This window comes from Geotrypetes seraphini, chromosome 2 (assembly GCF_902459505.1).
Source record: "Geotrypetes seraphini chromosome 2, aGeoSer1.1, whole genome shotgun sequence".
NCBI classification, from domain to species: domain Eukaryota; kingdom Metazoa; phylum Chordata; class Amphibia; order Gymnophiona; family Dermophiidae; genus Geotrypetes; species Geotrypetes seraphini.
This window is the reverse complement of record NC_047085.1, coordinates 299,462,356-299,488,906: the sequence shown is the minus strand read 5'-3', so window position 1 is coordinate 299,488,906 and position 26,551 is coordinate 299,462,356. Positions and strand designations below refer to the sequence as shown.

The 26,551-nt window shown below is 43.5% G+C and overlaps 1 protein-coding gene across 1 annotated transcript in view; it reads right to left on the bottom strand.

Moving 5' to 3' along the window:
• Nucleotides 1-16,588, bottom strand: part of CSF2RB (colony stimulating factor 2 receptor subunit beta) — a 75,258-nt gene extending 58,670 nt beyond the window's left edge. Inside the window, exons 1-3 of the mRNA XM_033930026.1 lie at nt 16,483-16,588; nt 16,071-16,228; nt 14,900-15,068 (exon numbers count right to left, since the gene is read on the bottom strand). Coding sequence (XP_033785917.1) covers nt 14,900-15,068; nt 16,071-16,228; nt 16,483-16,561 — 406 coding nt within the window. The 5' untranslated portion in view covers nt 16,562-16,588. The remainder of the gene's footprint in view (nt 1-14,899; nt 15,069-16,070; nt 16,229-16,482) is intronic.
• Nucleotides 16,589-26,551: the final 9,963 nt, after the last annotated feature.

The window sequence follows — 26,551 nt, the reverse complement described above, 5'->3', positions numbered from 1 at the left end:
CAAATTAATATCTGAATATTTAAATAAACCAATTCGTTTACAAAAGTTGGACAGTTCAAAGTTTAATAAATGCTGGCACTATCATCTTGAAATAGGGATATCTTGTTCTATTGTTCCTTGATACTCAATTTTTGGAAATCAATATGGGGACAAATTAATTTGATACTGGAATCTTCGATTCCATTGCCCAATGAGGTGATAATCTGTGGGACATTGTTGTCAACTAAACCTCCCTTAGAAAGGTATAAAAGCAGAATCTTTATCATTATGACTGGGATAGCCATGCAAATGATTACCAAGAATTGGAAAAATTGGGACTGACTTAATTTTTCCTTTTGTTGGGAAACTTTATGTTTATGTTATAGATATGAAAAAATGAATTCAGAAATATCGTGTCATAATAAACTATTTAAATTAACATGGGGTCCATTGATGAATTTTATTAACTCTGATTAATTGGATTATGCCTTTATTTCCTATTTGATTTGCACATCTATGGAGAGGGGTAATATATTTTGTTGTATTCATTGATTGATTCTAAGTTCTGTCTATGATGTTAATTATATGTATATATTTAATGCACAGTTCTCGAATTGAAAATTAATAAAGATTTATTTAAAAAAATCATAAAGAGTTGAATATAGATAGAAAGATAATAGATAAATTATATACCCAAAATAAGCAACCATACTGTATACAGTATCCCCCAGATTCTACCCAATTTTGAGCACCGATATTTTGGGTACATATTTAAGATGTGCACCCAATTAAATTGGTTAGGAGCCAATTAGTGTCAATAATTAGGTGTAAATCAACACTAATTGACACCAGTTTGGAAATGGGTGCTATATGCTATTCTATAACAATATGTGCCCAAATCCCATATGTGCATAACCCAAAAGTGGGCGTGACCATGGTGCATGGACAGGTCAGGAGCGTTCCTAAATTTTGCATGCAGAGCTGGAGATGTGCGCCCAAAATGAGTGCCAAGAATTACACCTGGATTTTTTTAACATGTGTAAGTCCTGATGCCCACATTGGGGTGCCAAAATTGACATTCAATGCTAATTCTATAAAGGACACTCATCTTTGAATGACCATTATAGAATAGCATTAGGTGCAGATTTTATTTGATACCGAGATTTGACCACCATTTCCTAAACCTAGCCCTATGTACTTACTTATGAATTTGTATTATATACCATTCTTTGAGAAAATGAGGATTAGTGTAATAGAGAACAAGTCAGTACTACATTTTATAAAAATAGAGATCCTAATGACTGGGATTGAGCTAAGAAAGAGAATGGCTTACAGGAATTCCTGCAAGGAAAGATACTTGGCATAGTAGCTTAGTGGAGATTTGGGAATGGATGTTAGTGGTCAAGAGAAAATCAGGTAGTTCAAACAGTATAATGCATGTTTGGAAAACTGAGAATATTTCCAGTGCTGAATCAAGAGATTGTAGAACCCTGAGCCAGCTATTGCTCTGCCCCCTGTCTGCATTGGTGCTTTCCTACCCCTGATCTGCTTTGGTGCCCCCCCCCCCCTTCCACCAGCATCATCTCTACCTGCTCATTTACAGTGTCAAGAGCATTTTACTATGCTCTCACTGTTGTACTCTCCTCCATACTTGGCTTCTGGCACCACACCCCAGGTATAAATGTAAGAAAAGGAAGTAATCCTGATGTTTTCACAGTGCAGATGGCCATATAGAAAAGAGAGCACAGTAGTGAGAACAAGAAATGCTCTCACCATTGTGAAAGCTGAACTAGTGAGAAAGGCTTTTGGTGCCTTTGAGCTTTGACACTTTGAGCTAGTGCCTCACCTGGTTCATACCTTGAGTGGGTCTTGTTTACATCCAACGCTGGAAGCAGAGGCATTTTGTATAGTGGTTCAAGCCTCCATCCTTCCTATTTGGGATTATTGTAATGGGTTATATGCTAAAATGGGCTGGACAACTTTTACAAACTTTTACAAAGTCTGCAAGTGGCTCAAAATGCTGCCAACCAGCTGATTTTGGGTGTACCTAGATGGGTGCTGTTTTCTCACCTTTTCAATGTTTCTTTAGAGTCTGGAGTGGAAGTAAGTAGGAGGTTAGGAATTACAAACCGGTTAGTCTGACCTTGATAGTGAATAAACTAATGGAAACACTTCTTAAGCAAATGATAGTGCGATTTCTAGAACTGAATAGATTGCAGGACCCAAGACAGCATGGTTTTATGAGAGGCAGATCCTGTCATACAAATCTGATTGATTTCTTTAACTGGGTCAGAATGGGAGGGGCGCTAGATGTGGTGTACTTGGATTTTAGCAAAGCCTTTGACATGGTGTCACATAGGCGGTTGATAAATAAACTTGAGTTCACTTCGTATGGGCCCTAAAGTGATGGATTGGATTAAAATCTGATTAAGTGGAAGGAGACAGAGGATAGTGGTATATGGAGTTTGCTCTGACGAAAAGGATGTTAGTGGAGTGCCACATGGATATGTCCTTGGGCCAGATCTTTTTAACATCTTTGTGTGTGATATTTCAGATGGACTGTCTGGTAAACTTTGTATTTTTATGGATGATACCAAACTCTGTAATGCCAGAAGATGTGGATGAGATGGGATTTAACGAAGCCTGAAGAATGGTCCAGTAATTGACAACTAAGATTTAATTCTAAAAAAATACAGGGTCATGCACTTGGGCTGCAAAAATCCAAGAAAATGGTATAGTATAGGGGGCAAAGTACTTCTGTATATGAAAGAAAAGCGGGACTTGGGGGTAATTGTGTCTGATGACCTTAAGGTGGTAAAACAGGTAGAAAAGGTGACAGTTAAAGCCAGGAGGATGCTCGGGTGCATCAGGAAAGGAATGGTCAGTAGGAAAAAGGAGGTAATAGTGCTGTTATATAAGTCTCTGGTGAGGCCCCATTTGGAATACTGTGTGTAATTTTGGAGACTGCATCTTCAAACAGATATAAATAGGATGGAGTTGGACCAGAGGGCCACAACAAAAATGGTTAGCGATCTTCATTATAAAGCGTATGGGGACAAACTTATAGACCTCAATATGTATATTCTGGAATACAGGAGAGGGGGATATGATAGAGATGTTTAAATATTTCTGAGGCATTAATGTGCAGGAGGTGATTCTTTTTCAAATGAAGGAAAACTCCAGAATGAGAGGGCATAGGATGAAGTTAAGAGGTCCCATTTGGAATACTGTGTGTAATTTTGGAGACTGCACCTTCAAAAAGATATAAATAGATTGGCGTTGTTTATTTATAACAAAAAAACAATGCATCAAAACAGCAGTACAGCACAAAAGTAAGGAAAACTCCAGAATGAGAGGGCATAGAATGAAGCTAAGAGGTGATAGGACCAGGAGAAAGGGTAGTAGATGTGTGGAATAATAATAATAATAACTTTATTTTTGTATACCGCTATACCACAAACAGTTCAAAGCGTTTTACAGGGGAAGAGACTGTACATATACAGCAAAGATACAGAGAGTAATTGTCATGTGTATTGGTAACCAGTATTCAATTATAAGGAGGGACAGGGAAAGGAGGAGAGATGGTTAGTGTTCGGTAGTTTGGCCGGGAGGGAAGGGGTTAGAGAAATTTATTAAAGAGGTATGATTTGAGAAATTTCCTGAAGGATAGGTAGGATAGAGCATATGAAATGAGGGTGGTCAGGCAATCATTCCATCTGCCAGCTTGGAATAAGAGAGTTTTGTCAAGGAATCTTTTGTAGATACATCCCTTTGGAGAGGGGTAGGCAAACAGGTGGGCATTGCGTGTGCGGTTGGTGCCTGGAAACACAAAGTGGCATGACAGGTATATCGGGGATGAACCAGTTAAGGTTTTGAAGCAGAGGCAGGCGAATTTGAAGATGACCCTTGCTTCTATTGGTAACCAATGAAGTTTTCTGTAGAAAGGGCTAATATGGTCTGACTTTTTGAGGCCATAGATGAGGCAGACGGTGGTGTTCTGAATGATTTTCAGGCGTTTAATGGTTTTCTTGTAAGAACCCAAATATATGATGTTACAGTAATCCAGGGTGCTTAAAATTAGGGATTGGACCAGCAATCTGAAGGAGGGGAAGTCGAAGTAATGTTTGATAGTACGGAGTTTCCAAAGGGTGGAAAAGCATTTTTTGACTTGGGCATTGGTATGGTCTTCGAAAGTGAGGCAGCGGACCAGGATGACTCCGGTGGAATTGATTGGATAAGTTAGCCCGTTAAGTTGCTCCAAGGGGTGGCTCCAAGTATGGGAGAAGGTTCCATCATTGTGGATTTGGTAGGTGCGGTTTTTTAGGAAGCCTGTGAGCCAAGTTAGTACCTGTCCCGAAATGCCAATAGAGTCGAGGCAACTAAGCAGTATGTCATGGTCTACAAGGTCGAATGCACTGCTAAGGTCAAACTGGAGTAGCAGTGCGCTATTTCCCAGAGAGAATAATTGGAGGAGGTAGTCGGTTAGTGAGGCTAGGACGGTTTCCGTGCTGTAGTTAGTGGGAGTCATGAAGAATGTTAAACTTCTCTAGGTATGACCTGAGGTCCTGATTAACAAGACCTTCCATAATTTTGAGGAAGAGAGGTATGTTGGCAATGGGTCTGTAGTTGATGCCTGAAGAAAGTGGTTCTTTGGGGTTTTTGATAATTGGAGACACGAGGATGTGGCCGAGTTCCAGCGGAAAGTAACCGGTTGACAAGCAGAGGGTAACCCAGTTGAAGAGCTCAGCTTTGAAGGGGAGGGGGGCTGTTTTCATGATGGGAGGTGGGCAGTTATCTAGTAGGCAGTTGGATTTGGAATATTTAGAGTATAGCTTAAGGAATAGGTTCCAATCAGGGTTTTCGAAGTGGTTCCAGGTCATGTCGGCAGTTGAACCTTCATGTTCTAGGGTGGGTAGGTAGATTGATGGGCTGGTGCTTTTGTTGCGAGAGATGTCTTCAAGTTATGAATTTTTTTTGCGAAGTGGTCGGCTAGATTTGTCGGGGAGGGTGGTAGTTCTGTGGGGGGGCTTTTATATGGGTCGATGTCAAATAAGGAGTTGACTAATTCTGAAGAGTTTTTTTGCAGTTCAGGGATGGGGTATTGATTGATTGGGAGTAATATTTGCAGCGCTTTTCTTTGATCATTTTTTTGTATTCTATAACTTTTATTCGCCAGGAGTGTCTGTCAATATCCGTGCCTGATTTGCACCAAATTCTTTCTAGTTTGCGTACTTCACATTTCAGGGCTAGTAGGTCAGCGTCAAACCAGTTGGCAGATAAACAGTATTTTTTCCTGCATAGTTTCAGTGGAGCAATGTCATTTAGGACCTGATTGCTGAAATTATTCCAGCCTGGGATGAAATTTGGGTCTAGGTAGGGGATGGATGTTGGGTTGTAGTGGGACCAGAATTCTTCTGGGTTTGGTTGACCTCTAGTCCATATTGTTTTTTCCTTGTGGATGGTTCTTGGTTGCCTTTTGATTTGTTTATTGAGCCAGTGTAATTTAAAGTTGCATCGGAGGTGATCTGACCAAAGGGTGGTGGTCCAAGTTTCATCTTTGAAGCTTATGCTGGGGCTGGTGGAGGTATTGGGAAGGAATGAGATCAGGTCTAAGTGATGTCCTTTAGCAGGGGTTTTAGTTGGGGGTGGTTTGGAGAAACCTAGGGATGTTAGGAAGGAGAGAAGATCAGCAATGTTGGAATTCTCTTCCTGCTCAAGGTGTAGATTGACATCGCCAGCGAGAAGGTTATGGGTGCCCGCGACGGAATTTGTGAGAAGGAATTCGTAGAAATCTTCTTTAGCTTGGTTCCATTTGTTAGGGGGGGGGTGTAGAATACTGTAATGGTCAGATTATCTTTAGAGTCTGCTTTGGATATTTTGCAGGAGAGGATTTCCAGGTCATTGGTCAGTTTGGAGTCGAGAGTTTGGAACTGGAAGTGATCTCGGAGGATTATAGCTAGACCACCTCCTCTCCTAGAGTTTCTTGATAGCGGAATGATTTTGTAGTTTGTAGGAAGTAGGTCTCCAATGATGGTGTCCTGATTGGAAATTAGCCATGTTTCGGTTAAGAATAGGATGTCTAGGTGGGATTCTTCTAGCCAGTCTTTGATCAGTTGGGCTTTGTTTCTAACCGAGCGAATGTTCAGATAGACACCAGAAACAGTGTGGTGTTGCGGGGAAGGAATGGGCTCTGTACTTGTTAGGTTTTTTAGGAGACGGTTTCTTTTGTGCGTTGGCCTGGAGGAGTGTAGGGTGGCATTAACCACAAGGATTGGGAAGGGACCTGATTCCTTGTAATCATGGAAGGTAAAGGAGGGAGGAAGTGGTTTTCCTGGTCTGGTGATTCTGTTCCAAGTGAGGTAGGTAGGGATGGGTTCAAATGCTAAGGTTCTGGTGATCCAGTTTCTCGAGCTAGTAGGTAGAGAAGGAGGAGGGGTATAAGTTTTCCTGTGAAATTGGACATGTTGGTCCTTACTGAACTGGAGAGAGAAGGGCGGTGGTACTGCGAGTGCTGGTGAGAGAGAACTGGTGGTTGATGGGCCTGGCTAGGTAGTAGCCAGATGATAGAATGATCAGATAGTTGGAGACTTGATTTGGCTAGGTTAGTTAAATAGGACAGTATAGGCGGTGTCCAGGGTAGCTAGGGGCATGCAGTTGATAATCTGAAGCCATGCAAGGGGATAGAGGATTGACGAGGCATGCCGGTAGGTGAGATAGTCATGCAGATACTTAGCTGCTAAGTCGGTCCGAGCTACTGGTGGGAAATCCCAGGGTTGGGTGTTTGAAGATTGTCATCAGCAAGAGGCTCCCTCGTCGGCTGAGGAGACTCGAAGCTGGGTGAGTCTGGAAGCTGGAGGAGGGTGGCATAGGGTAGAGGAGAGGCTTGTGCTCCCCTTAGATGCTTCGCAAAGGCGCACGCTAAGGCACACGCCTTTGCCGTGCGCCTTAGCCGGCGCGCCAAACAGCCGCACGCCGTTCAGCTGTAGCAATTTAAGTTCTCCAAGCAGGGACTGGGGGGCGGAGCGTGCTCACACGCCTGGCCCAGCAGTAAGAAGGCAGCCGGGAGCTGTGGAAGAAGTCGGCGTTGGTGTGGCGGTGAAAAACTCGCCTGGAGCGGGGCAGGCAGTCTCGACGGGTGCGAGGCAGGGCCGCAATGGCTGCAAGAATAGTCTCCAGGAAGAGGTGGTGGAGACAACGACTGTCTGAATTCAAGAAAGCATGAGACAGGCACATGGGATCTCTTAGGAAGAGGAAGAGAAAGAAATAATGGATGCTTCAGATGGGCAGACTGGATGGGCCATTTGGCCTTTATCTTCAGTCATGATTCTATGGGCCTAATTATGTAAATAGAACCTACATTGTAGGTGCCACTCGGCATTGTTATCAATCAACCGCTAGGCGCTGTTTATAGAATCACACCTAACAGTGCCTAGGCATGCTTAGGTGTCGCTAGGTGTCCTAGAGGTAGGTGCTAGTATATTAGGCCTAGTTTTACCAGACCTAATTTAATGGCATCTAATTCAAGCGCACCTATTCTCTGCCCCTAACCACACCTACTTTTCAGGTAGGCTTCATTAGATTTCAGAAGGTGCCTCCACTTAGATGTCACTATATGCCCCCGTGCCTAACATTTAATTTTCATTTTTTAATTAATTATTCAGTTAACTTCATGTTAATTACCATGCCATTTAAGCTAATTGATTTAATGCTTCAATAGAGCATAGAAATTGGTTTGATTGACATTATTATTTCCCATGTGTCTAAGACCCCGCCCACAGGAGGGGCCTAAGGCTCCCGGGCCTATTCTGATTGGCCCTGGCGCCTTAGGCCCCACCTATGGGCGGGGTTTCAGACACCTGGGCCAATCCAGCCCCATTCTGGAGCCGGCTGGCCTGCCGGATGGGCGGGCTTGGCACCCGTCTGTCCAGCCAAAGTTGAAGGTACGGGGAAGGGGGGTTGGGGTGGGGGGGTCGTGGAGTTGGCCGGGGGGGGTCACGGGTCAGCTGGGGGGGGGGTGATTGGGGGTTCGGGGGGCGGTCATTGGGGGGGGGGGGTTGTGTCGAAGACAGGAGGGCCTGGGATCCCTCCTGCCCGTATTGTAGTAGGGGGTGGGGTTTGGGCTCTCTCCTGGCCAGATAAAGTCGGGGGGTGTCACCAGGGCCAGGAGGGCTTGGGATCCCTCCTGGCCCGATCGTACTCAGCGGGGGGGGGGGGGCACGATCGCCGGGGCAAGAGGGTTTGGGCTCCCTCTTGCCCCGATATCGTCGGGGGTGTTGCGGCTGCTGCGGGGCAGGAGGACTTGGGCTCCCTCTTGTCCCGATATCGTCGGGGGGGGGGGGGGCCGCGGGTGCCCGGAGCAGGGGGGCTTGGGTTTCCTCCTCCTGTATGTGTGTGTGTGTGTGTGTGTGTGTGGGGGGGGGGTTGGTGTGGATTCTGTAACCGGTGTTGTTTTTGACAGACACCGGTTACAAAATCCAGCTTTTAGGCAAAGGACTGTCTCCTCCTTTGCCTAAAAGCCCTTGTATTGGATATTTGGGGCTTAGGCATTTTTTTGGTTCATTATGGGGTATAAGTGTAGAAGTCGTGGGGGTGTACTTGCAGACGTAGTGGTTGGCTGGGCGTTTAAACAGCTGAATGTAGAGGCAGGCCATTATCAAAACAAGGACGTTTGTTTTGGTTATGGACACTTTCCCTGCTTCTGCTTTCAACATTTAAGGCCTTAGGCCAAAAAGGGACTTAGACAGTTTTTTTGATTATGCCCCTCTCTATTTTTCTGTGCTTTTAACTAAGTTTCCAGGGCCTTCTTGTCCTTTGACTGTTTTTCTTTCCATCTTCACTTTCTGCCTTGCATCCATCTTTCAAAAATATGAACTGACCTCGCTTTATTATAGTAACCTGTCTATGAAGTGCGATCAAAGATTGTTTAAAGTTGCTCAGAGACATGAAACTCTACAAGGAAGGAATACACCCTCCTAGGATTGATACAGAGTTTACCTTCCAGCCATTGCAACTGTTTCAATTAGGATCAATTAGAATAAAGTGAGGTCAGTTTATATTTTTGATTGAAGCATTTTCTGACTTCCCCTAGTCTTTACTAGTATTATCCCCGCTATTTCAGAAGGAAATATATTTGCATCCATCTTTGGCATTAACTTAATATTAAAATTTGCTGCTTTCTTTTCAAAATCTACGTTTCCATGTTTTACCTTCCCTTCTATCTCTGTCTTCTTCTGTCCCTATTTCCATGGTCTGACATCTCTTTCTTTCCTTTCTCTCCCTCCCTCCTTCCTTCCTTCCTTTTCCCTGGTCTGGCATCTGTCTCCTTCCCTCCCCAACTTTTTATTTCTTTCACCCTGCCCCCTTCTTTCTTTTTCTCTCTCTCCAAACCCCCTTTCTTTCTTTTTTCTTTCTCCATGCCCCTTTCTTTCTGTCTTTCTCTCTCCATGCCTCTTTCTGTCTGTGTCCCGTCTCCCTTTTTTTTTTCTGTCTCCCTGTCCCCCCCCTTTCTTATTTTATTTCTCCCTGCCCTCCCTCAAGCCACCACCATTGGGGAACAGGCTACCACCGCCGCATTCGGGGAACAGGACAGCACCGAGGTCTTAGCTCTCCCTGCTTATCTTCCCCAGTGTGGGGCCGACCAATTCTCGCCACCCGACGTCAATTCTAATATCGGAGAGGAAGTTCCGGGCCAGCCAGGCAGCGATTGGCTGGCCCGGAACTTCCTCTCCTACGTTAGAACTGATGTTGGATGGTGAAAATTGGTCGGCTCCATGCTGGGGAAGATAAGCAGGGAGAGCTAAGAACTCGGCGCCAGCCTATTCCCTGATTGTGGCGGTGTTAACCTATTCCCCAATGGTGGCGGTGGTAGCCTATTCACCGACTGTGGTGGCGGCCTGTTCCCCAATGGCAGTGAGTTGGGGGAGGGCAGTGAGAAGGGAAGCATGTTAGGGACCCCTGCTTAAGGCGAGCCGCGAGCCGCACTTAAGTGGCTAAAGAGCCGCAGTTTGCCGACCACTGTGAAGAAACACCACCACAGGAGAAATCATAGGGGGTTAAAAAAATTAAATTTCTGTGGGACAGATATTTGCAATTTCCAAAGAAACACATTTTTCACATACTTGCCAAAGGCCTACAGCCCTACACTGCAACTACCACCACAGCCTGGGATGCCTCGTTGCTTGGTTCTGGTGCTTGTGGGCGAGCTGCAGGGCAGAGTGAGCTGTGTTGCAGGGCAGGGTGAGCCGTGCGCTCCGGATCCGGGCTGTGAGGGGTGTGGAGGGAGGCTGAGACCGCGAGATGCAAAGCGCAACCCGGCAGCCGCTAATGCCGCCTAGAGATGCAAGCCAAAGCGGGTGGAAGGAGGCTGAGACTGGGAGAAGCACAGCACCACCAGGACGCCGTTTGCCAACATTCCCTCCGACACAAGTAAATTACAGCAGTTGCAGTCTGTATGCGATTGTCCTCTCCACAATCAAAAAACTTGTGAAGTGGAGAGGACAGATTGCGGGCCGCAAAATAGTCCCTGGGGGGGCCGTATGCGGCCCATGGGCCGCATGTTTGAGACCGCTGAGTTAGAGGGATAGTTTACCAGGAAGGAGGCATTTTTAGAGGATCTGGAAAAATAAAAAAGATCCATTGGAAAATTTTGAAACTACTCAAGATGAAATTTCTGAATGAGCCACTCTCCTGGTTACTTTCTCCTCAGAGAATTGTAAAAGTATTGTTTTGAAAAATTATTTCCTGAAAAAAGATTTCTTGTTTTGTGGCCAGAAATTATAAATGTTTCCAGATGTTTGTAGAACCACCCAATATAGACAAACAATTTCTTCAATATAAATCTCGAGTATTATCATTGGATACAACTTTTTTTCAAAAATTTCCAGCCAATGTTCGGTCGCTTATTCAAATGTCGTATGCTTTTTTTGAACCTGATCAGCTACAAAGATTCCTATCAGATAAAGAGGGGGCTGTTCAAACTAAAACTTAACATGTTGTAACACAGGCATATTACTTTTCCTTTTCCTTATTGGTTAATATGTATTTGTATTGTTGCTTTGTATTATCCTATCTTTTGGGGGAATTGTTTTGGGGATACGTTGTAAATTGCTTTTGGGGTATTTTGCTGTATTCTGTTTGGCTGTTTGGTATCTGAAAATTTAATAAACAAAGTTGGAAAAAAATATGTAGGAAGATTGTTCCTCTCTCTTCCTTGATGTGGAATCTTATTGCCTTAGAATACTGTATGTACTATATACTGTTATACTCAATTTTTTTTTTTTAAAAAAGGGAACAAGACAGTTTTTAGAAATGTTAGCAATAGGAGGAAGTACAAAAGTATTGTGAAACAAAGGAAGGAGAGAAATATGTAGAAGTTGATAAAGATAAGGCTAAATTGCTTAACAAATATTTCTGTTCCGTGCTCACAGCTGAAGTCCCGGGAGCAGGACTATAGAAAACAGACATAAATAGGAATGGACTTTGAACAATTTTCAGAGGACTATGTTCATGAGGAGCTAGCTAAACTAAAGGTTGACAAAGTGATGGGGCCGGATGCCGTTTATCCGAGGGTACTGAAGGAATTTAGGGAAGTTCTTGTGGCTCTGCTGGCTGACATTTTTAATGCTTCTCTAGAGTCGGGAGTGGTACCGGAGGACTGGAGAAGGGCAGATGTGGTCCCTCTTCACAAAAGTGGAAGTAAGGAAGAGGGAGGGAACTACAGGCTGGTACGTCTGACTTCTGGGGCAAGTAAATTAATGGAAACACACAGTGGCATAGCGAGGGTGAGAGGTGCATAGAGATGATGCCCCTCCCCACCCTCTTCTCCGCCCCCCCCATCCCTACACGCTCCTTCCTTGCTTCCCCATTGCCAGGCGTGTGTTCTGGCATCCCTTCCCCTGTACCTCTGTAGCATTTGTGGCGTGAGCAGCAACCCCCAACCTGCTGCCATACCTGCACTCTCCCTCTGATGTCACTTCCTAGGCACGAATCCAGGAAGTGATGTCAGAAGAAGAGCGAATGCAAGCGCAACAGCAGGTTGGGAGGTTCCTAATCGCACCATGAATATTACAGAGGTACGGGGAAGATAAGCGACATGCATATAAGGCAGTGGGGAGCAGGGAAGGAGTGGGGTGATAGACAGGAGGACGGGTGCCGTGCCCCTACTAAGATGGCCCGTGGGGTGGGCCGCACCACCCCACCCCCCTTACTACTCCACTAGGAACAACTTAAAACAGAGAATATTGAGGTTTCTGGAATCCAATGGACTACAGGACCCAAAACAACATAAATTCACTAGAGGCATTTCTTGTCAGACAAATCTGATCAATTTCTTTGACTGGGTAACCAGAGAGTTAGATGGAGTGTGGTGTATTTAGATTTTAGCAAAGCCTTTGACACTGTTCCACACAGATGTCTAATAAATAAGCTGAGTGTCCATAGGCTTGGTCCCAAAGTGATGGTCTGGGTCAAGAACTGGTTGAGTGGAAGGCAACAAAGGGTAGTGGTCAATGGAGATCGCTCTGAGAAAAGAGATGTTACCAATGGCATGCCATAAGGTTCAGTTCTTGGGCCCATTCTTTTTAACATTTTTGTAAGCAATATTGCTGAAGGGCTGTCTGGTAAGATTTGCCTCTTTAAGGATGATATCAAAATCTGCAATAAGGTAGACACACTTGATAGTGTGGAGAACATAAGGAAGGATCTAATGAGGCTTGAAGTATGATCTGGAATTTGGCATCTAAGATTTAATGCTATAAAATACAAGGTCATGCATTTAGACTGCAAAACCTCAAGGGAATGGTACAGTTTAGGGGGTGAACAACTGTGCACAAAAGAGGAGCGGGACTTGGGTGTGATAGTATTTGATGATCTTAAGGTGGCCTAACAGGTTGAAAAGGTGATGGTGAAAGCTAGAAGGATGCTAGGGTGCATAGTATGGCCAGTATGAAAAAGGAGGTACTGAAGCCCCTGTATAAGACTCTGGTGAGACCTCATTTAGAATATTGTGCACAATTCTGTAGAACATACCTTCAAAATAATATAAACAGGTCGGAGTTAGTCTAGAGGACGGCTACTAAAATGATCAGTGGTCTTCATCATAAAGCATATTGAGACAGACTTAAATATTTCAATATGTATACTTTGGAGGAAAGGCAGGAGTGGGGAGATATGATAGAGATGTTTAAATACCTACATGGCATAAATGTGCATGAGGCGAGTCTTTTTCAATTGAATGGAAACTCTGAAATAAGGGGGGGGGGGGGGCGGGGGCATAGGATGAAAGTGAAGGGAAAATAACTTCAGAAAACATATTTCCATGGAAAGGGGGTTGAATTCTTGGAACAGCCTCCCAGTGGAGGTGGTGGAGATGAAAACTGTATCTGAATTCAAGAAAGCTTGGAACAAGTACGTTGGATCTCTAAGAGAGAGGAAGGGATAGTAGATGTCATGGTTAGGCAGATTAGATTAGGCTATGTGGTCTTTATCTGCCTTCATTTTTCTATGATTCTATTTTAGCCATTATGTCCAACCCTTCCCCTTCCCCTCAATCCATCTTAGATCCATCTCTGAACTGGAAAAACATCTAAAAAGAAAAGCCATTTTCCAAACTGACATGTCCAATTTATAAATGTTAAAAAAAAAAAAAAATTTACAAGAATGTCTGTCTGCCATCATTTTGAGAGAAATGACCACACAGATGTCTCTGCAGATGAGTGGGGTAGCTTAGTGCAATGGACTTTAAACAATGGCACCCAGGGACAATTCCCACCATAACTCCTTTATTTTCCATGGTGAGCCCTCCGGGAAAGAATAAAACCAACTGTACCTAACTGTACACCATTACAATCACCTTCCACCCTACAGGTATCTCCTATATTTAGGTAAAGTAGGTAATTTGGTGGTTTTGGAGAGGTCATGGTTTCCATCACAAATGTACTTGTACTAGGGGGAGTGGGATTTGGACCTGGATCTGGATCCCCTGTAGACAGTCCACTGCTTTGACCACTAGGGTACTCCTGATGCTGTCATAGTATCCAGTATCCGCTTTCAGTTTTATCTTTTAGGGGTCTGGAAGAGGGACAACATCCACTAGGGAAAAGGAAGGGATCAAGCTTTAATCCAGTGGTCAACTGGTCATTCAGAGCATCTTTTTTTTTTTTAGCCTGGACATAATTGAAATAGGTCCAGATAAAAATGTACTTCTTTATAGACTTGATGTGTCTTCTTGTTCCATTATTGCTGAAAGATGTTCTAATGTTGGGACCACCCTAGTCCCACACGAAACACAACACTAACATGCCTTGTTGCTATTTGGATGAACTCAGTGTGCAAAATCGCTATTTAAACCTTTTCGGCAGAAACACATCCTTTTGTCTCCTTCGAGACATCTATCTGCTTTAAAAATGAGCACCATAGAATGAGAGTCATTTTATAACAGGGTACCTAGGATAATTGGCCAAGAAGATGCATATTTTGAGCCTATTTCATAAAGACACCCTAGGTGCCCTCTGTCTTTATAAAACAATAGCACAAGTCCTACAGATATCTAGCCTAGACTGGAGGTGTGCAATCAAAGCTGCTGAGAGCAGGTATAAATATGCATATGTACAATTCACCTGGCTTGTATACTTTTTATAATATCCTGCATGAATTGTGATTTCAGCCTCGCTCTGCCCTAACTCTGTCCCAGAGCACACCTGTTATATAAATATGCACCAACTTACATAACATATGTCGTTTTAGGCAGGACCTATTTGCATACGAGCCTATTTACATATGTAAAACACCTTAATATGGTTTATAAAATTCCCCTCTATGGGCTAACGGTGACAATGTGCCAATAGTGTAATTGGTTCTGTGACAGAATAAACAATTGAACACCATGAGAAATAACTTCTTGGCTCCTTTCTTATGAAATTACCTTCTTGAACCACCCAAAGCACTTCAGTGCTCCAGTCGCTCCAGTGACCCATGAATCTGCTGTCTTCTGTAGGCTTTGCTCGGATACGGGCCACATAATTGCCTGGTATCACCACACTGTTTCGAAGGATACACTGGGACATATTGGAGACTAACACCAACAAGGCCATCTACAAGCAGAATAGTTAATTAATATTTCCCAAAAGGGAAGCAATTTATTTATTTATTTAAAATATTTAGATCCCGCAAATCCAACAATGCTAACTGGGTTCCAAAATTACATACATAATAAAATAAAATACAAAAAATAAACACATACAATAACAAACCATCACAAAAAAAAAAAACCCACACTCAGTAGCAGCAAATTCAAACATCATAAAAACTACCTAATAAAAAAGCAGATCAAACAACTTTCAAAAAAAGTATTCAATCCATGGGCTATATCACCCAAGAACTATGGTGTAGAAACAACAATCTTTTTATAGTTTAATTGTCTTCCAGCTGCTCCAGCCTCTTTTTTTTCTGACTGCCTGGAACCTAACTGGAGCCTTATTTAATAACAATTTATTTCATAGAAACAACATGGAAAAAAGTTCACTTTCATTAAGCCCATCTGTCTTTCTTCTTGCTTCCCATTTTCTCTTATATCTCCATTCTCATCAACTATAAATTCCCAGGTCATCCTTTATCTCTCTGTTCTTTCTTCCCACAGTCTCTTCTTTATCTGTGTGGTGTTCTAGAACAGTGTTCTTCAACCGCCGGTCTGTGGACCAGTGCCAGTCCACAGAACTTTTCTGCCAGTCCGCAGGGCTGGCACGTCCATCAGGCTCAAGACAGTGTTCTTCAGCCGCTGGTCCACGGCATCTTCAGGCCAGCTCCCTGAGTGCTGCAGTGCACTAAGCCATGGGAAAAGGCTCCTACGCGCATTCTGCGCCTGAACTGGAAGCCTTCTCTCTGATGTTGCGAGATGGGCATGACTTAGCCCAGTGTTCTTCAACTGCTGGTCCACAAAATAATTATTTTATTTCCGCCGGTATTGGTGTCAAAAGGTTGAAGAACACTGTTTTAGAATTCTTATTCCTTCTAGCATTTCTGTTCTCCTTCCCAGAGTTTTCATTTCCTCCTCTATCTTTATTGTTATATCTCTTCCCTCCTTTCCTGAATCTCACCTCCCAGGATTCCCAGGATCTTTTATAGGCCACTTCATACTGCATTTCCCCAGGCATCAAATGACTGTGATTCATGTCATAAGGAGTTTCCCATGTCAGCAAGAAATCACTGGTGTTCAGTCTCTCAATTCTGGGCTTTAGAGGTGGAAAGGGTTTTACTGAAATTAAAATGGATGAGACATTTATTACCCGTACTTATCTTTATTATATGTATTTCCTTCCATGAGGTATATCTAAGGATTTCAGAATGTTCATAGAAAACAGAAACTTCAATTCAGTGCTTTTGGAAATGGAAATAGTGACAGACAGTTACAGACATGGGTGTGATACACACATTGCTATAGGACAGAGAGAGATAAAATACATGATTACTGCTATTAGAACAGTGTATAAGAGAAAATGCAGCACTCACTGTTCTGTGATAAATTGACGTTAATACTGGTATTCAATTCTTGGTCTGGCAGAAATGTGTAAACATCATGTATGGTCATGGCAAAGTGTGCTTGCTGTCTCCAGCAGGTCCATTTCACATGATTTGAGTCATTTAATCTTGGCTGCATCATGCTGCATGTTTCTTTTTGCCTGTGTTTCAAGGAAATGGAAACCCAGAGTCAGAATGCAGCTTCTAGTTCATTTGGCAGGTCACGCCTGCGCTTACAGGAGCCGCACCTCCAGTGGTCAACATTTCACCAGAACGTACTCAGGTATTGTCGTGCCAAGTCCTGGGAGCACCCATAAGTAATTTCAGTGCACACTCTCCCAGGTTATATCCAATTCATGCACTCTCTAGGTTCCAGCACACTGATTAACACTCTTCTAAGACAGGGGTGTCAAAGTCCCTCCTTGAGGGCCATAATAATCCAGTCGGGTTTTCAGGATTTCCCCCAATGAATATTCATGAGATCTATTAGCATACAATGAAAGCACTGCATGCAAATCGATCTCATGCATATTCATTGCGGAAATCTTGAAAACCCGACTGGATTGTGGCCCTCAAGGAGGGACTTTGACACCCCTGTTCTAAAACAACATTCAGTAGCAGACATGCCTCCACTTAGGTGTTCTAAGGCTGTATGATATAAGTCTATTCTATATTGGCATCTGGGCATTCAGATTCCAGCCTAGAATACCAGCATATCCCGGTGTCAGTGCGCCTTACATTGCATGCACATAGTTATGCCAGTTCTAGACCTAGCATAAATGGGGTCTCAAAAGCATGGCACAGACACACATAACTTATAGTATTCTGTAAGTTTAGGGTTACTAGATTTTTGCTGGGCAAAAAGAGGACCTGTGGCCCTGCCCCATTCTGCCCCGGCCCTGTCCCGTTCTGCCTCCGGCTCGCCCCATTCCACCCAAAGCCCTGCCTCGTTCTGTCCCCCAACCTCGGCCCCACAAGAACCTCATCTCCTTGGGCCATGTCTGGAGGGTATCTGCGCATGCGTGGATGCACGCAGTGATGTCACCATGTTGCATTCGTGCATGCACAGATGCCCTCCACATGTGGCCCCGAGTTCAAAGCATTTCAAAACGCGGACAAAGTGCCGGTTTTTGAAAAGCCGTCCAGATGCCTGGACAGTCCTCTAAAAAGAAAACATGGCCAGGTAAATCCGGGCGTCTGGTAACTCTATGTAATTTACATGCGTAAGTGGTAAGTGGGAGACATCCTGTGACCCATCCATGCTCCATCCATGTGTTCACCCCCTTGCATTTACCTGTTATACCACTTATGTGAGTTAAGTGTAATATTCTGTAATTTTACACATATAAGGGGTGGGGGGTGCACATGTAGGCACCAAGTTATAAAATTGCCCTTCTTCTCCCGGATTCTGTAAATCAGGGCTGCCCAAGTCCGGTCCTCAAGATCTACTGGCAGGCCAGGTTTTCAGGATATCCACAATGAATATGCATGAGAGAGAGAGATTTGCATACCAAGAAGGCAGTACAGGCAAATCTCGCTCATGCATATTAATTGTGGATATCCTGAAAACCTGGCCTACCAGTAGATATCGAGGACCGGACTTTGGCAGCCCTGCTGTAAATGTTGCCCAAGGTTAGGCATCCAAATTTAGGACACAGAATCCAGATGTAAATTAAGGAGTGTGGCACAGTGGTTAAAGCTAAAGCCTCAGCACCCTGAGGTTGTGGGTTCAAAACCTGTGCTGCTCCTTGTGACCCCTAGGCAAGTCACTTAATCCCTCCACTGCCCCAGGTACATTAGATAGATTATGAGCCTGCTGGGACAGACAGGGAAAAATGCTTAAGTACTTGGTTACATTCATGTAAACCGTTCTGAGCTCTCTTGGGAGAACAATATAGAAAATTGAATAAATAAAAAAAATTAATTAGTCAGTTGGATGCTAACAAGCAATAATTAGAATTAATTGGCATTAACAGGCCCTATTTTGGGTTTATGTGCGCATCTGCCTATGTGCTATTCTGTAACACTGCACCTGGGAGGGTCTTGGGGGTCTGATTGGTCCATGTTGTTTGAGAACCCTCCCATAGGAAGGGCCTTATACAAACTGGGCAATGAGAGCCTCAGGCAAAGGGGCCTAAGGCTCTTATTGGCCCGGATGCCTAAGGCTCCTCCTACGTGGTGTCTGGGCCAATCAGAACCTTAGGCCCCTTCCCAGTGCATCCAGGGAGGGGCCTGAGGCTTTGATTGGCTCAGGTTAGGGGTAGATCAGGGGCATTCTTTTAAGTTAGGCACTGCTAGACATCATTAACAGAAATGTGCCTACATTTATTTATTTATTTAAAAAAAATCTTTCCTAACTAACATATTTATTTATTTATTTATTTAAAAAAAATCTTTCCTAACTAACATAGTAACATAGTAGATGATGGCAGATAAAGACCCGAATGGTCCATCCAGTCTGCCCAACCTGATTCAATTTAAATTTTTTTTTTTTTTTCTTCCTAGCTATTTCTGGGCAAGAATCCAAAGCTCTACCTGGTACTGTGCTTGGGTTCCTACTGCCGAAATCTCTGTTAAAACCTACTTCAGCCCATCTACACTCTCCCAGCCATTGAAGCCCTCCCCTGCCCATCCTCCACCAAATGGCCATATACAGACACAGACCGTGCAAATCTGTCCAGTACTTGCCTTAGTTCAATTTTTAATATTATTTTCTGATTCTAGATCCTCTGTGTTCATCCCACGCTTCTTTGAACTCAGTCACAGTTTTACTCTCCACCACCTCTCTCGGGAGCACATTCCAGGCATCCACCACCCTCTCCGTAAAGTAGAATTTCCTAACATTGCCTTTGAATCTACCACCCCTCAACCTCAAATTATGTCCTCTGGTTTTACCATTTTCCTTTCTCTGGAAAAGATTTTGTTCTATGTTAATACCCTTCAAGTATTTGAACGTCTGAATCATATCTCCCCTGTCTCTCCTTTCCTCTAGGGTATACATATTCAGGGCTTCCAGTCTCTCCTCATACGTCTTCTGGCACAAGCCTCCTATCATTACATTGAAGATGAGGTAAACCCTGGCCTACATTAGCGACACCTACAATGTAGGTGTCTAAATGTAGGTGTGATTCTGTTAGTGCCACCTAATGCATTATTGACATGACTATGTGTCTACATTATAGGCGCTTATAAATATAGGTGTCAACAAAATCTGGCCCTTACTTCGCTTAAAAAAAATCAGTGCCGACTAGTGCAGTTCTAAGCACTATTCCATAAAAGTTAGGCACCCAGTATAGAATCATGCTTAGCACTGCCTAAGCATTCTGATATTTAGGTGCACCCTATTTATGAAAGGGTTTTCTTGGCCTAAATGCATGTGCCTAAGTTAGGTGCCCAACAGCTCCTAACTCAAAAAACAGGTGCCTAACTCAAAAACATGCCCATAATCCCATTTTAAACTAAGAGCTTTGCACTAAGTACCTACAGCAACTGTTGTAGAATCATGCCTACCAAGTTAGGCGCCTAAAGTTCAATTAACTTCACTTAGGGCTCCTTTTATCAAGGCGCGCTATGGAGGTTAGCGTGTTGAACATTTCATCACGCGCTAATCCCTGCGGCAAGCCTAAAAACTAATGAGTCAATGGAGGCGTTAGCGACTAGTGCGGCAGGCGGTTGAACGCGCGGTATTCCGCGCGTTAACCGCCTACCGCACTTTGATAAAAGGAGCCCTTAGTGTCAATTAAGAAATGTTGAGTGTTATCAGTGCTGATTTAGCCTATTACTCAATTCAAATTCCTCTTACTGACGTTCAAGTGTATTCGCTCTGTAGCTACGCAATATCTCTCCTCTCTTATTACTCCCCCTTCCCCCTGGATCTCCATTCAGCAGACATGTCTCTCCTGTTGGTACCCTTCTTCTCTACTGCCAAATCCCATCTCCGTCCCTTCTATTTTGCTAAGCCACATGCCTGGAACAACCTGCCTGGCTGTTACATCAGGCTCCGTCTCTGTTTGAAGCCGTGTTTAAATCCTAACCCTACCAACATGTCTGTCTTTCATCCCCTCAATGGTCCCCTGCCACCTCTTCAGCCCCCTCCAATTCCCTTCTTGAGCACCAAATGCTAGATTCACTAAGGGCACGGATCAGATCTGATCCATTCTGTGTCCAGGAGGCTGATTCACGAATCGCCCTCATGCAAATGAGGGTGATTAAAATCATGCCCCCAACCGAGTGCCGTATCGCTCTATAGTGGTCCCAACACATGCGCAGACCATCTGTAGATGGTCTGCACATGCTTAAAGCAGCAGCGACCTTTTTTTTTTTTTACTCTTAACTTTTCTTACTTTTGCAAGCCCAGCGAGTCCTTGGTTTTAACCCACTTTAAACCCGCGGGTTAAAACCACGGGCTCGCACTGCGGGGAAGGCGATTGGGGCAGAGTCCTGGAAAGTCAGGGGGGAGAGAGCAGGAGAGTCAGGGTAGACAGAGCTGGAAAGTCGGGGGCTGAGAGCAGGAGATCTCGGGGCTGAGAGCAGGAGATCTCGGGGCAGAGAGCAGAGAAGCAGGGCAGAGAGTAGGGTGGCAGAAGGCAGGGCAGTCGGAAAGGACCTGAGCGACTGGTCCTCGGCAGTTGCTTATTTTTAGATCATTCAGCCCAGTCGGTGTCCCTCATTTTGTTTAGTGAATCGCTGCTTGCCTGCATTTGAATGCTGTTCCCCCTCATTTGCATGCATGGATCGGAGGATGATCGGGACAGAGGTTAGTGAATTGGGTCGGAGGGAAATCGGGTTGCAAAGGGGTTGCAAACCGATCGGTACATGGTCGGTTTGCTTAGTGAATCTAGCCCTAAGTTCAGACTCCCCTTTGGCCTATGTGATTCCACCTCATCATTCCCCCTCCCCCTCTAATTCCCTACACGAGCCCTTGTTCTGACTCCCTTTTTGCATTGTGTGTCTGTCATAATTAGACTGTAAGCTCTTCCGAGCGCTATAGAAATAATAAATTGTTGTTGTAAAGTTAGGCACCTACATCAGCTAGGCGTGCTGATACAAGCGCATGAGTTTAGGCATATTTTATAGAATTTGGGGGTTAGTCCCATTCTGAAAAGGGGGATAAAGGTCTCTGAATTTGCCATGTCCTTGTCCAGCCCAAAATTTGCCCAGATCATGCCCCCATGCTATTTTGCTGTATCCCAGCTTTGTAAAATGGGTACTGAGATGTTTATGCAAGATAAACATTTAAGTGATGGTTTATGCCCATATCAAATGTGAATTGCAAAATGAGGGCCGTGGACTACTTAAATTGATGTGTGCTTTTAGCATTCTAGGTATAAGTATTTACACCAGCTCTATGGTTATTCCAGTATTCTATAAAGAAAGTGAATATTTATTTTCCTTTGTAAAATAGGCTCCAGAAAGCAGTGGGGTAGTAAGAGTAAGTGGTGCCTGGGGCGGTGGCGCCCCTTCCCCACCCTCTTCCCTGCCCACCCTGCCACACGCGCGCCCCCTTCCCTTTCCCTGTACCTTTTTAACTTCTCTGGTGTGAGCAGCGTGCCCATGGTCAGTGTCGGCTTGCCCTTTGACATAATTTCCTCGGCGCAGGTCCTAGAGACTCAATGAGCATCGGGAGCAGCGCGGGCCATTCAGCGCAGCTCCCCGTGCTAGAAACTGCTATTGCAGTTTCATAAATGGAGGCCTAAGTCATTCTTCCTGCTTCATCTTCCGGGAGCTCCCTAGTCACCCCTGCTTTTGAGTTTGCGAATCCTGACAGGAGCAGACATGCTTACCTTGCTCTGATATCATTAAAGCACAAATCAAAACAGAGATCTCTAACTGACCTTCACTCACTCTAACTGACCTTCTTATCAACAAGCCAGGCTGTTTTCTTCCCCTTTTTCAAAAGAACCAGATGTTGGCAGGCGATATGAAGAGTTCAGAATCAGGAAGAGGAAAGTTGATTTGTGCAATGTGGCTTTATTTCTCAGTTGCCTAGTAGTACTACCCTCTCTCTACTTTTTATCCTTTCTCATATGAGATGTATGCATAAGACAGAGAAAGGGGTCCATTCATTAGGAAAGAATCACAGTAAAAATGCAACTCTAATATCCACACCTTCCTTATGTTAAAGTTCCCTCAGGAGAAAGGAGGAAACATTGAAACATCTGGGTTTTACTTCCATTGAAAGCAATGGAGGTAAAACCTGAATGTCTCAATTTATCCCCTTTTTTCTGGAGCTGTATGGTAACCCTACCCCCCTTCCTCTGGATTTCACATCCCCTTTGTTAAGTTTCACCATCTTTGTGAGCAAAGGGAAGAGAATTTGTAACATGTTATTGATATTTATGAACTTAAGACTCCCTCATTTATCTTGATATTATTCATACTGTATATTTGAGATATACTGTTAATATGTTAATGGCCCTGATTCATATTTCTGGAATAGAGCAAGTAGGGGGTGGGGTGAGTATGTTTTGATTCTTTAAGAACATAAGAAGTTGCCTCTGCTGGGTCAGACCAGAGGTCCATCGCGCCCAGCAATCCGCACCCGCAGCGGCCCATCAGGCCCATGACCTGTACGATGATCTTAGTCTGAACCCGTAAATCCCCCTTGGTCTCTATCTATACTCTTTCTATATCCCATCTCTACCTCTATCTGTATCCCTCAATCCCCCTATCTTTCAGGAATTTATCCAATTCTTCTTTAAAACCCCGCAGTGTACTCTGTCCTATCACAACCTCCGGCAGCGCGTTCCAGGTGTCCACCAACCTCTGAGTGAAAAAGAACTTCCTAGCATTGGTTCTTAACCTGTCCCCTTTCAGCTTCTCCGAGTGCCCCCTTGTGCTTGTGGTCCCCAATAGTCTGAAGAATCTGTCCCTGTCTACCTTCTCGATGCCTTTCATGATCTTGAAAGTCACTATCATGTCTCCTCTGAGTCTCCGTTTTTCCAGGGAGAAGAGCCCCAGCCTTTCTAACCTGTCTGCATATGACAGGTTTTCCATACCTTTTATCATTTTCGTCGCTCTTCTCTGGACCCTCTCAAGCATCGCCATGTCCTTCTTGAGGTACGGTGACCAAAACTGGACACAGTACTCCAGGTGCGGGCGCACCATCGCCCGATACAGCGGCATGATGACTTCCTTCGTCCTGGTTGTGATACCCTTCTTAATAATACCCAACATTCTGTTTGCTTTCTTTGAGACTGCTGCACATTGTGCCGTTGATTTCATTGTTGTATCCACCAGCACACCCAAGTCCTTTTCAACGTTGCTTTCCCCTAGCACCGATCCCCCCATTTTGTAGTTGAACATCGGGTTCTTTTTCCCTATATGCATGATCTTGCATTTCTCTATATTAAATCGCATTTGCCATTTATTTACCCACTCTTCTAGTTTGTTTAGGTCCCTTTGTAGGTCTTCGCATTTCTCCGTGGTTCTAACCCTGCTGCAGAGTTTGGTGTCATCCGCAAATTTTATAACTTCACACTTCGTTCCCGTTTCCAGGTTGTTTATAAATACATTGAACAGCAGCGGTCCGAGCACCGACTCCTGCGGAACACCGCTCGTGACCCTCCGCCAGTCCAAGTATTGGCCCTTCACCCCAACCCTTTGTTTTCTGCCTGCCAACCAGTGTTTAATCCATCTGTATACGTCCCCTTCCACCCCGCGGTTCCGCAGCTTCCTAAGTAGTCGCTCATGGGGTACCTTGTCAAAGCCTTTTTGGAAGTCGAGGTAAATGATGTCTATGGGTTCCCCTTTGTCCATCTGGCAGTTTATTTCTTCAAAGAAGTGCAGTAAGTTTGTTTGGCATGACCTTCCCTTGCAGAAGCCATGTTGGCTCGCTTTCAGTTGTCCGTTTGTTTCTATGTGCTCACAGATGCTATCCTTTATTAGTGTTTCCATCATCTTGCCCGGAACTGAAGTCAAGCTTACCGCCTGTAGTTCCCGGGGTCACCCCTTGATCCCTTTTTAAAAATAGGTGTGATGTTAGCTATTTTCCAGTCCTCTAGGATCTCCCCAGTTTTCAAGGATAGGTCACAAATTTGTCGGAGTGTTTCCGCTATTTCGTTTCTTAGCTCTTTTAGAACCCTTGGGTGGATTCCGTCTGGGCCCGGTGATTTTTCACTTTTCAATCTATCTATCTGTTGGAGGACATCCTCATGGCTTATCTCTATATACTTCATGGAATATATTTTCAAAGATGTAAGCTGGCAACAGCAGTTAGTATAGCTGGATTTCAAAAGTGTTTGGACAAGTTGCTTAAGGAAAAGCCCATAAACTTTTATTAACTATGTAGAGTCAGGGGAAGTTTCAAGTTTCAAGTTTATTATAAAATTTGATTAATCGCCTTTTCCAAATTCTAAGCTATGTACAAATCGATAAAAATTATAGAATTAGGGGAAACAAACACAACTAACAAAGGGACTAAATCTACTAAACATAATAAAAACCAACTTACACAAACATAATAAAACACATTCCGCTTACTGGTTCAATCTTCTATTCTAAGCATGCTTGATTACTGTAACATCATTTACTTGGGAACTTTTAAGAAAACCCTTCAACGGCTTCGAGTTATTCAAAACTCGGCTGTTAGATTGATCTTTGGTTTGAAAAAATGGGAACATATAAGTCCCTATTATCAAAAATTCCACTGGTTGCCCTTGGAAGCAAGAGTTCTGTTCAAATTCTCTTGTCTTTGTTTTAAATCAATATTTGGGATGGCTCCTACGTATCTGGTCTCTCATTTTAAACTGAACTGTTCTAACAGGCCTTCTCGTAGAATTCATATATTCACTTATCCTACAATAAAGGCCTGTCGATATAAAAGATTCTTGGATAGAACTCTTGCTTTCCAGGCAGGTAAATTAAATGAATGGTTGGGTAATATCATTATGCATTCCTCATCTTACTTTAGTTTTAGAAAATTAGTAAAAACAAAAGGATTTACTGTTAAGGTTTTACTGTTTTACTTTTACACTATATGTATGTACTGATGATTTTATATTGTGTTTTATGCCCTGATTGTCCAGCATTTCTTGTTGTAAACCGCCTCAAACTATTATGGCTTTGGCGGTATATAAAAATAAATTATTATTATCTCTTGCTGAATATCTAGCTTGTCGGATTGGCCAGTAATTGGCTATGTTATGCAAAACAAAAATACAAAAAAATGAGGAGTGGAGGAAAAGTATAGACAAAAAAATATAACTGCTCTTTACTAAAACAAGAGCCTAAAGTATCATCTCCGAGCACCTACAAATCACAGGTGAACAAATATAAATTAAACTCTACCTACCATATGTACTACCAAATTATATGTACTGGCCCTGCTGGATTTGGTTGACATGAGACACTGGTTGTATTGACGTATAATTAATACTATCTTCCCCCTTATTATGTGATATGTACAACTAGTCTTTTTCATGTTTAAGTTGTCTTTTGTATATTTGCATTTTTATAATAATTATTTGTATACTTTGTATATTTATTTTGAAAAATAAAAAATTTTTGAAAAAAAAAATCTCTACCTACCAAACATCACTGACATACAAACTTTCATGAATCTTGTAAGAAAATAAAGAATAAAAAAACCAAATTGCAAAATTCATGAAAGTTTTTTTGCCAGTGATGTTTGGTAGATAGAGCTTAACTTATATTTGCTCGCCTGTGACCTGAGGTGGTTTTTTTTTTCGTCATTTCATCATATGTAGGTGCTCAGTGATGATACTTTAGGTTCATGTTCTTTAGCTAGTCACCATTACTATTCAGCGGCTGGTCAGCCAAGACTAGCAGCTAGATAGACCTAGCTAAAAAGCAGGTCTATCTTTCACCATCTTGCTTAGCTGGCCAGCCATTGAATATCGGTTTGGCTGGCTAAGTTTGAGGGGACGAACTTTGACTTGGATATTAAGATGATTTACAGCCTGCACGTTTATATGATCATGGGGAGAGTGTGGCGCAGTGGTTAAAACTACAGCCTTAGCACCCCGAGGTTGTGGGTTCAAACCCACACTGCTCTTTGTGACCCTGGGCAAGTCACTTAATCCCCCCATTGCCCCAAACA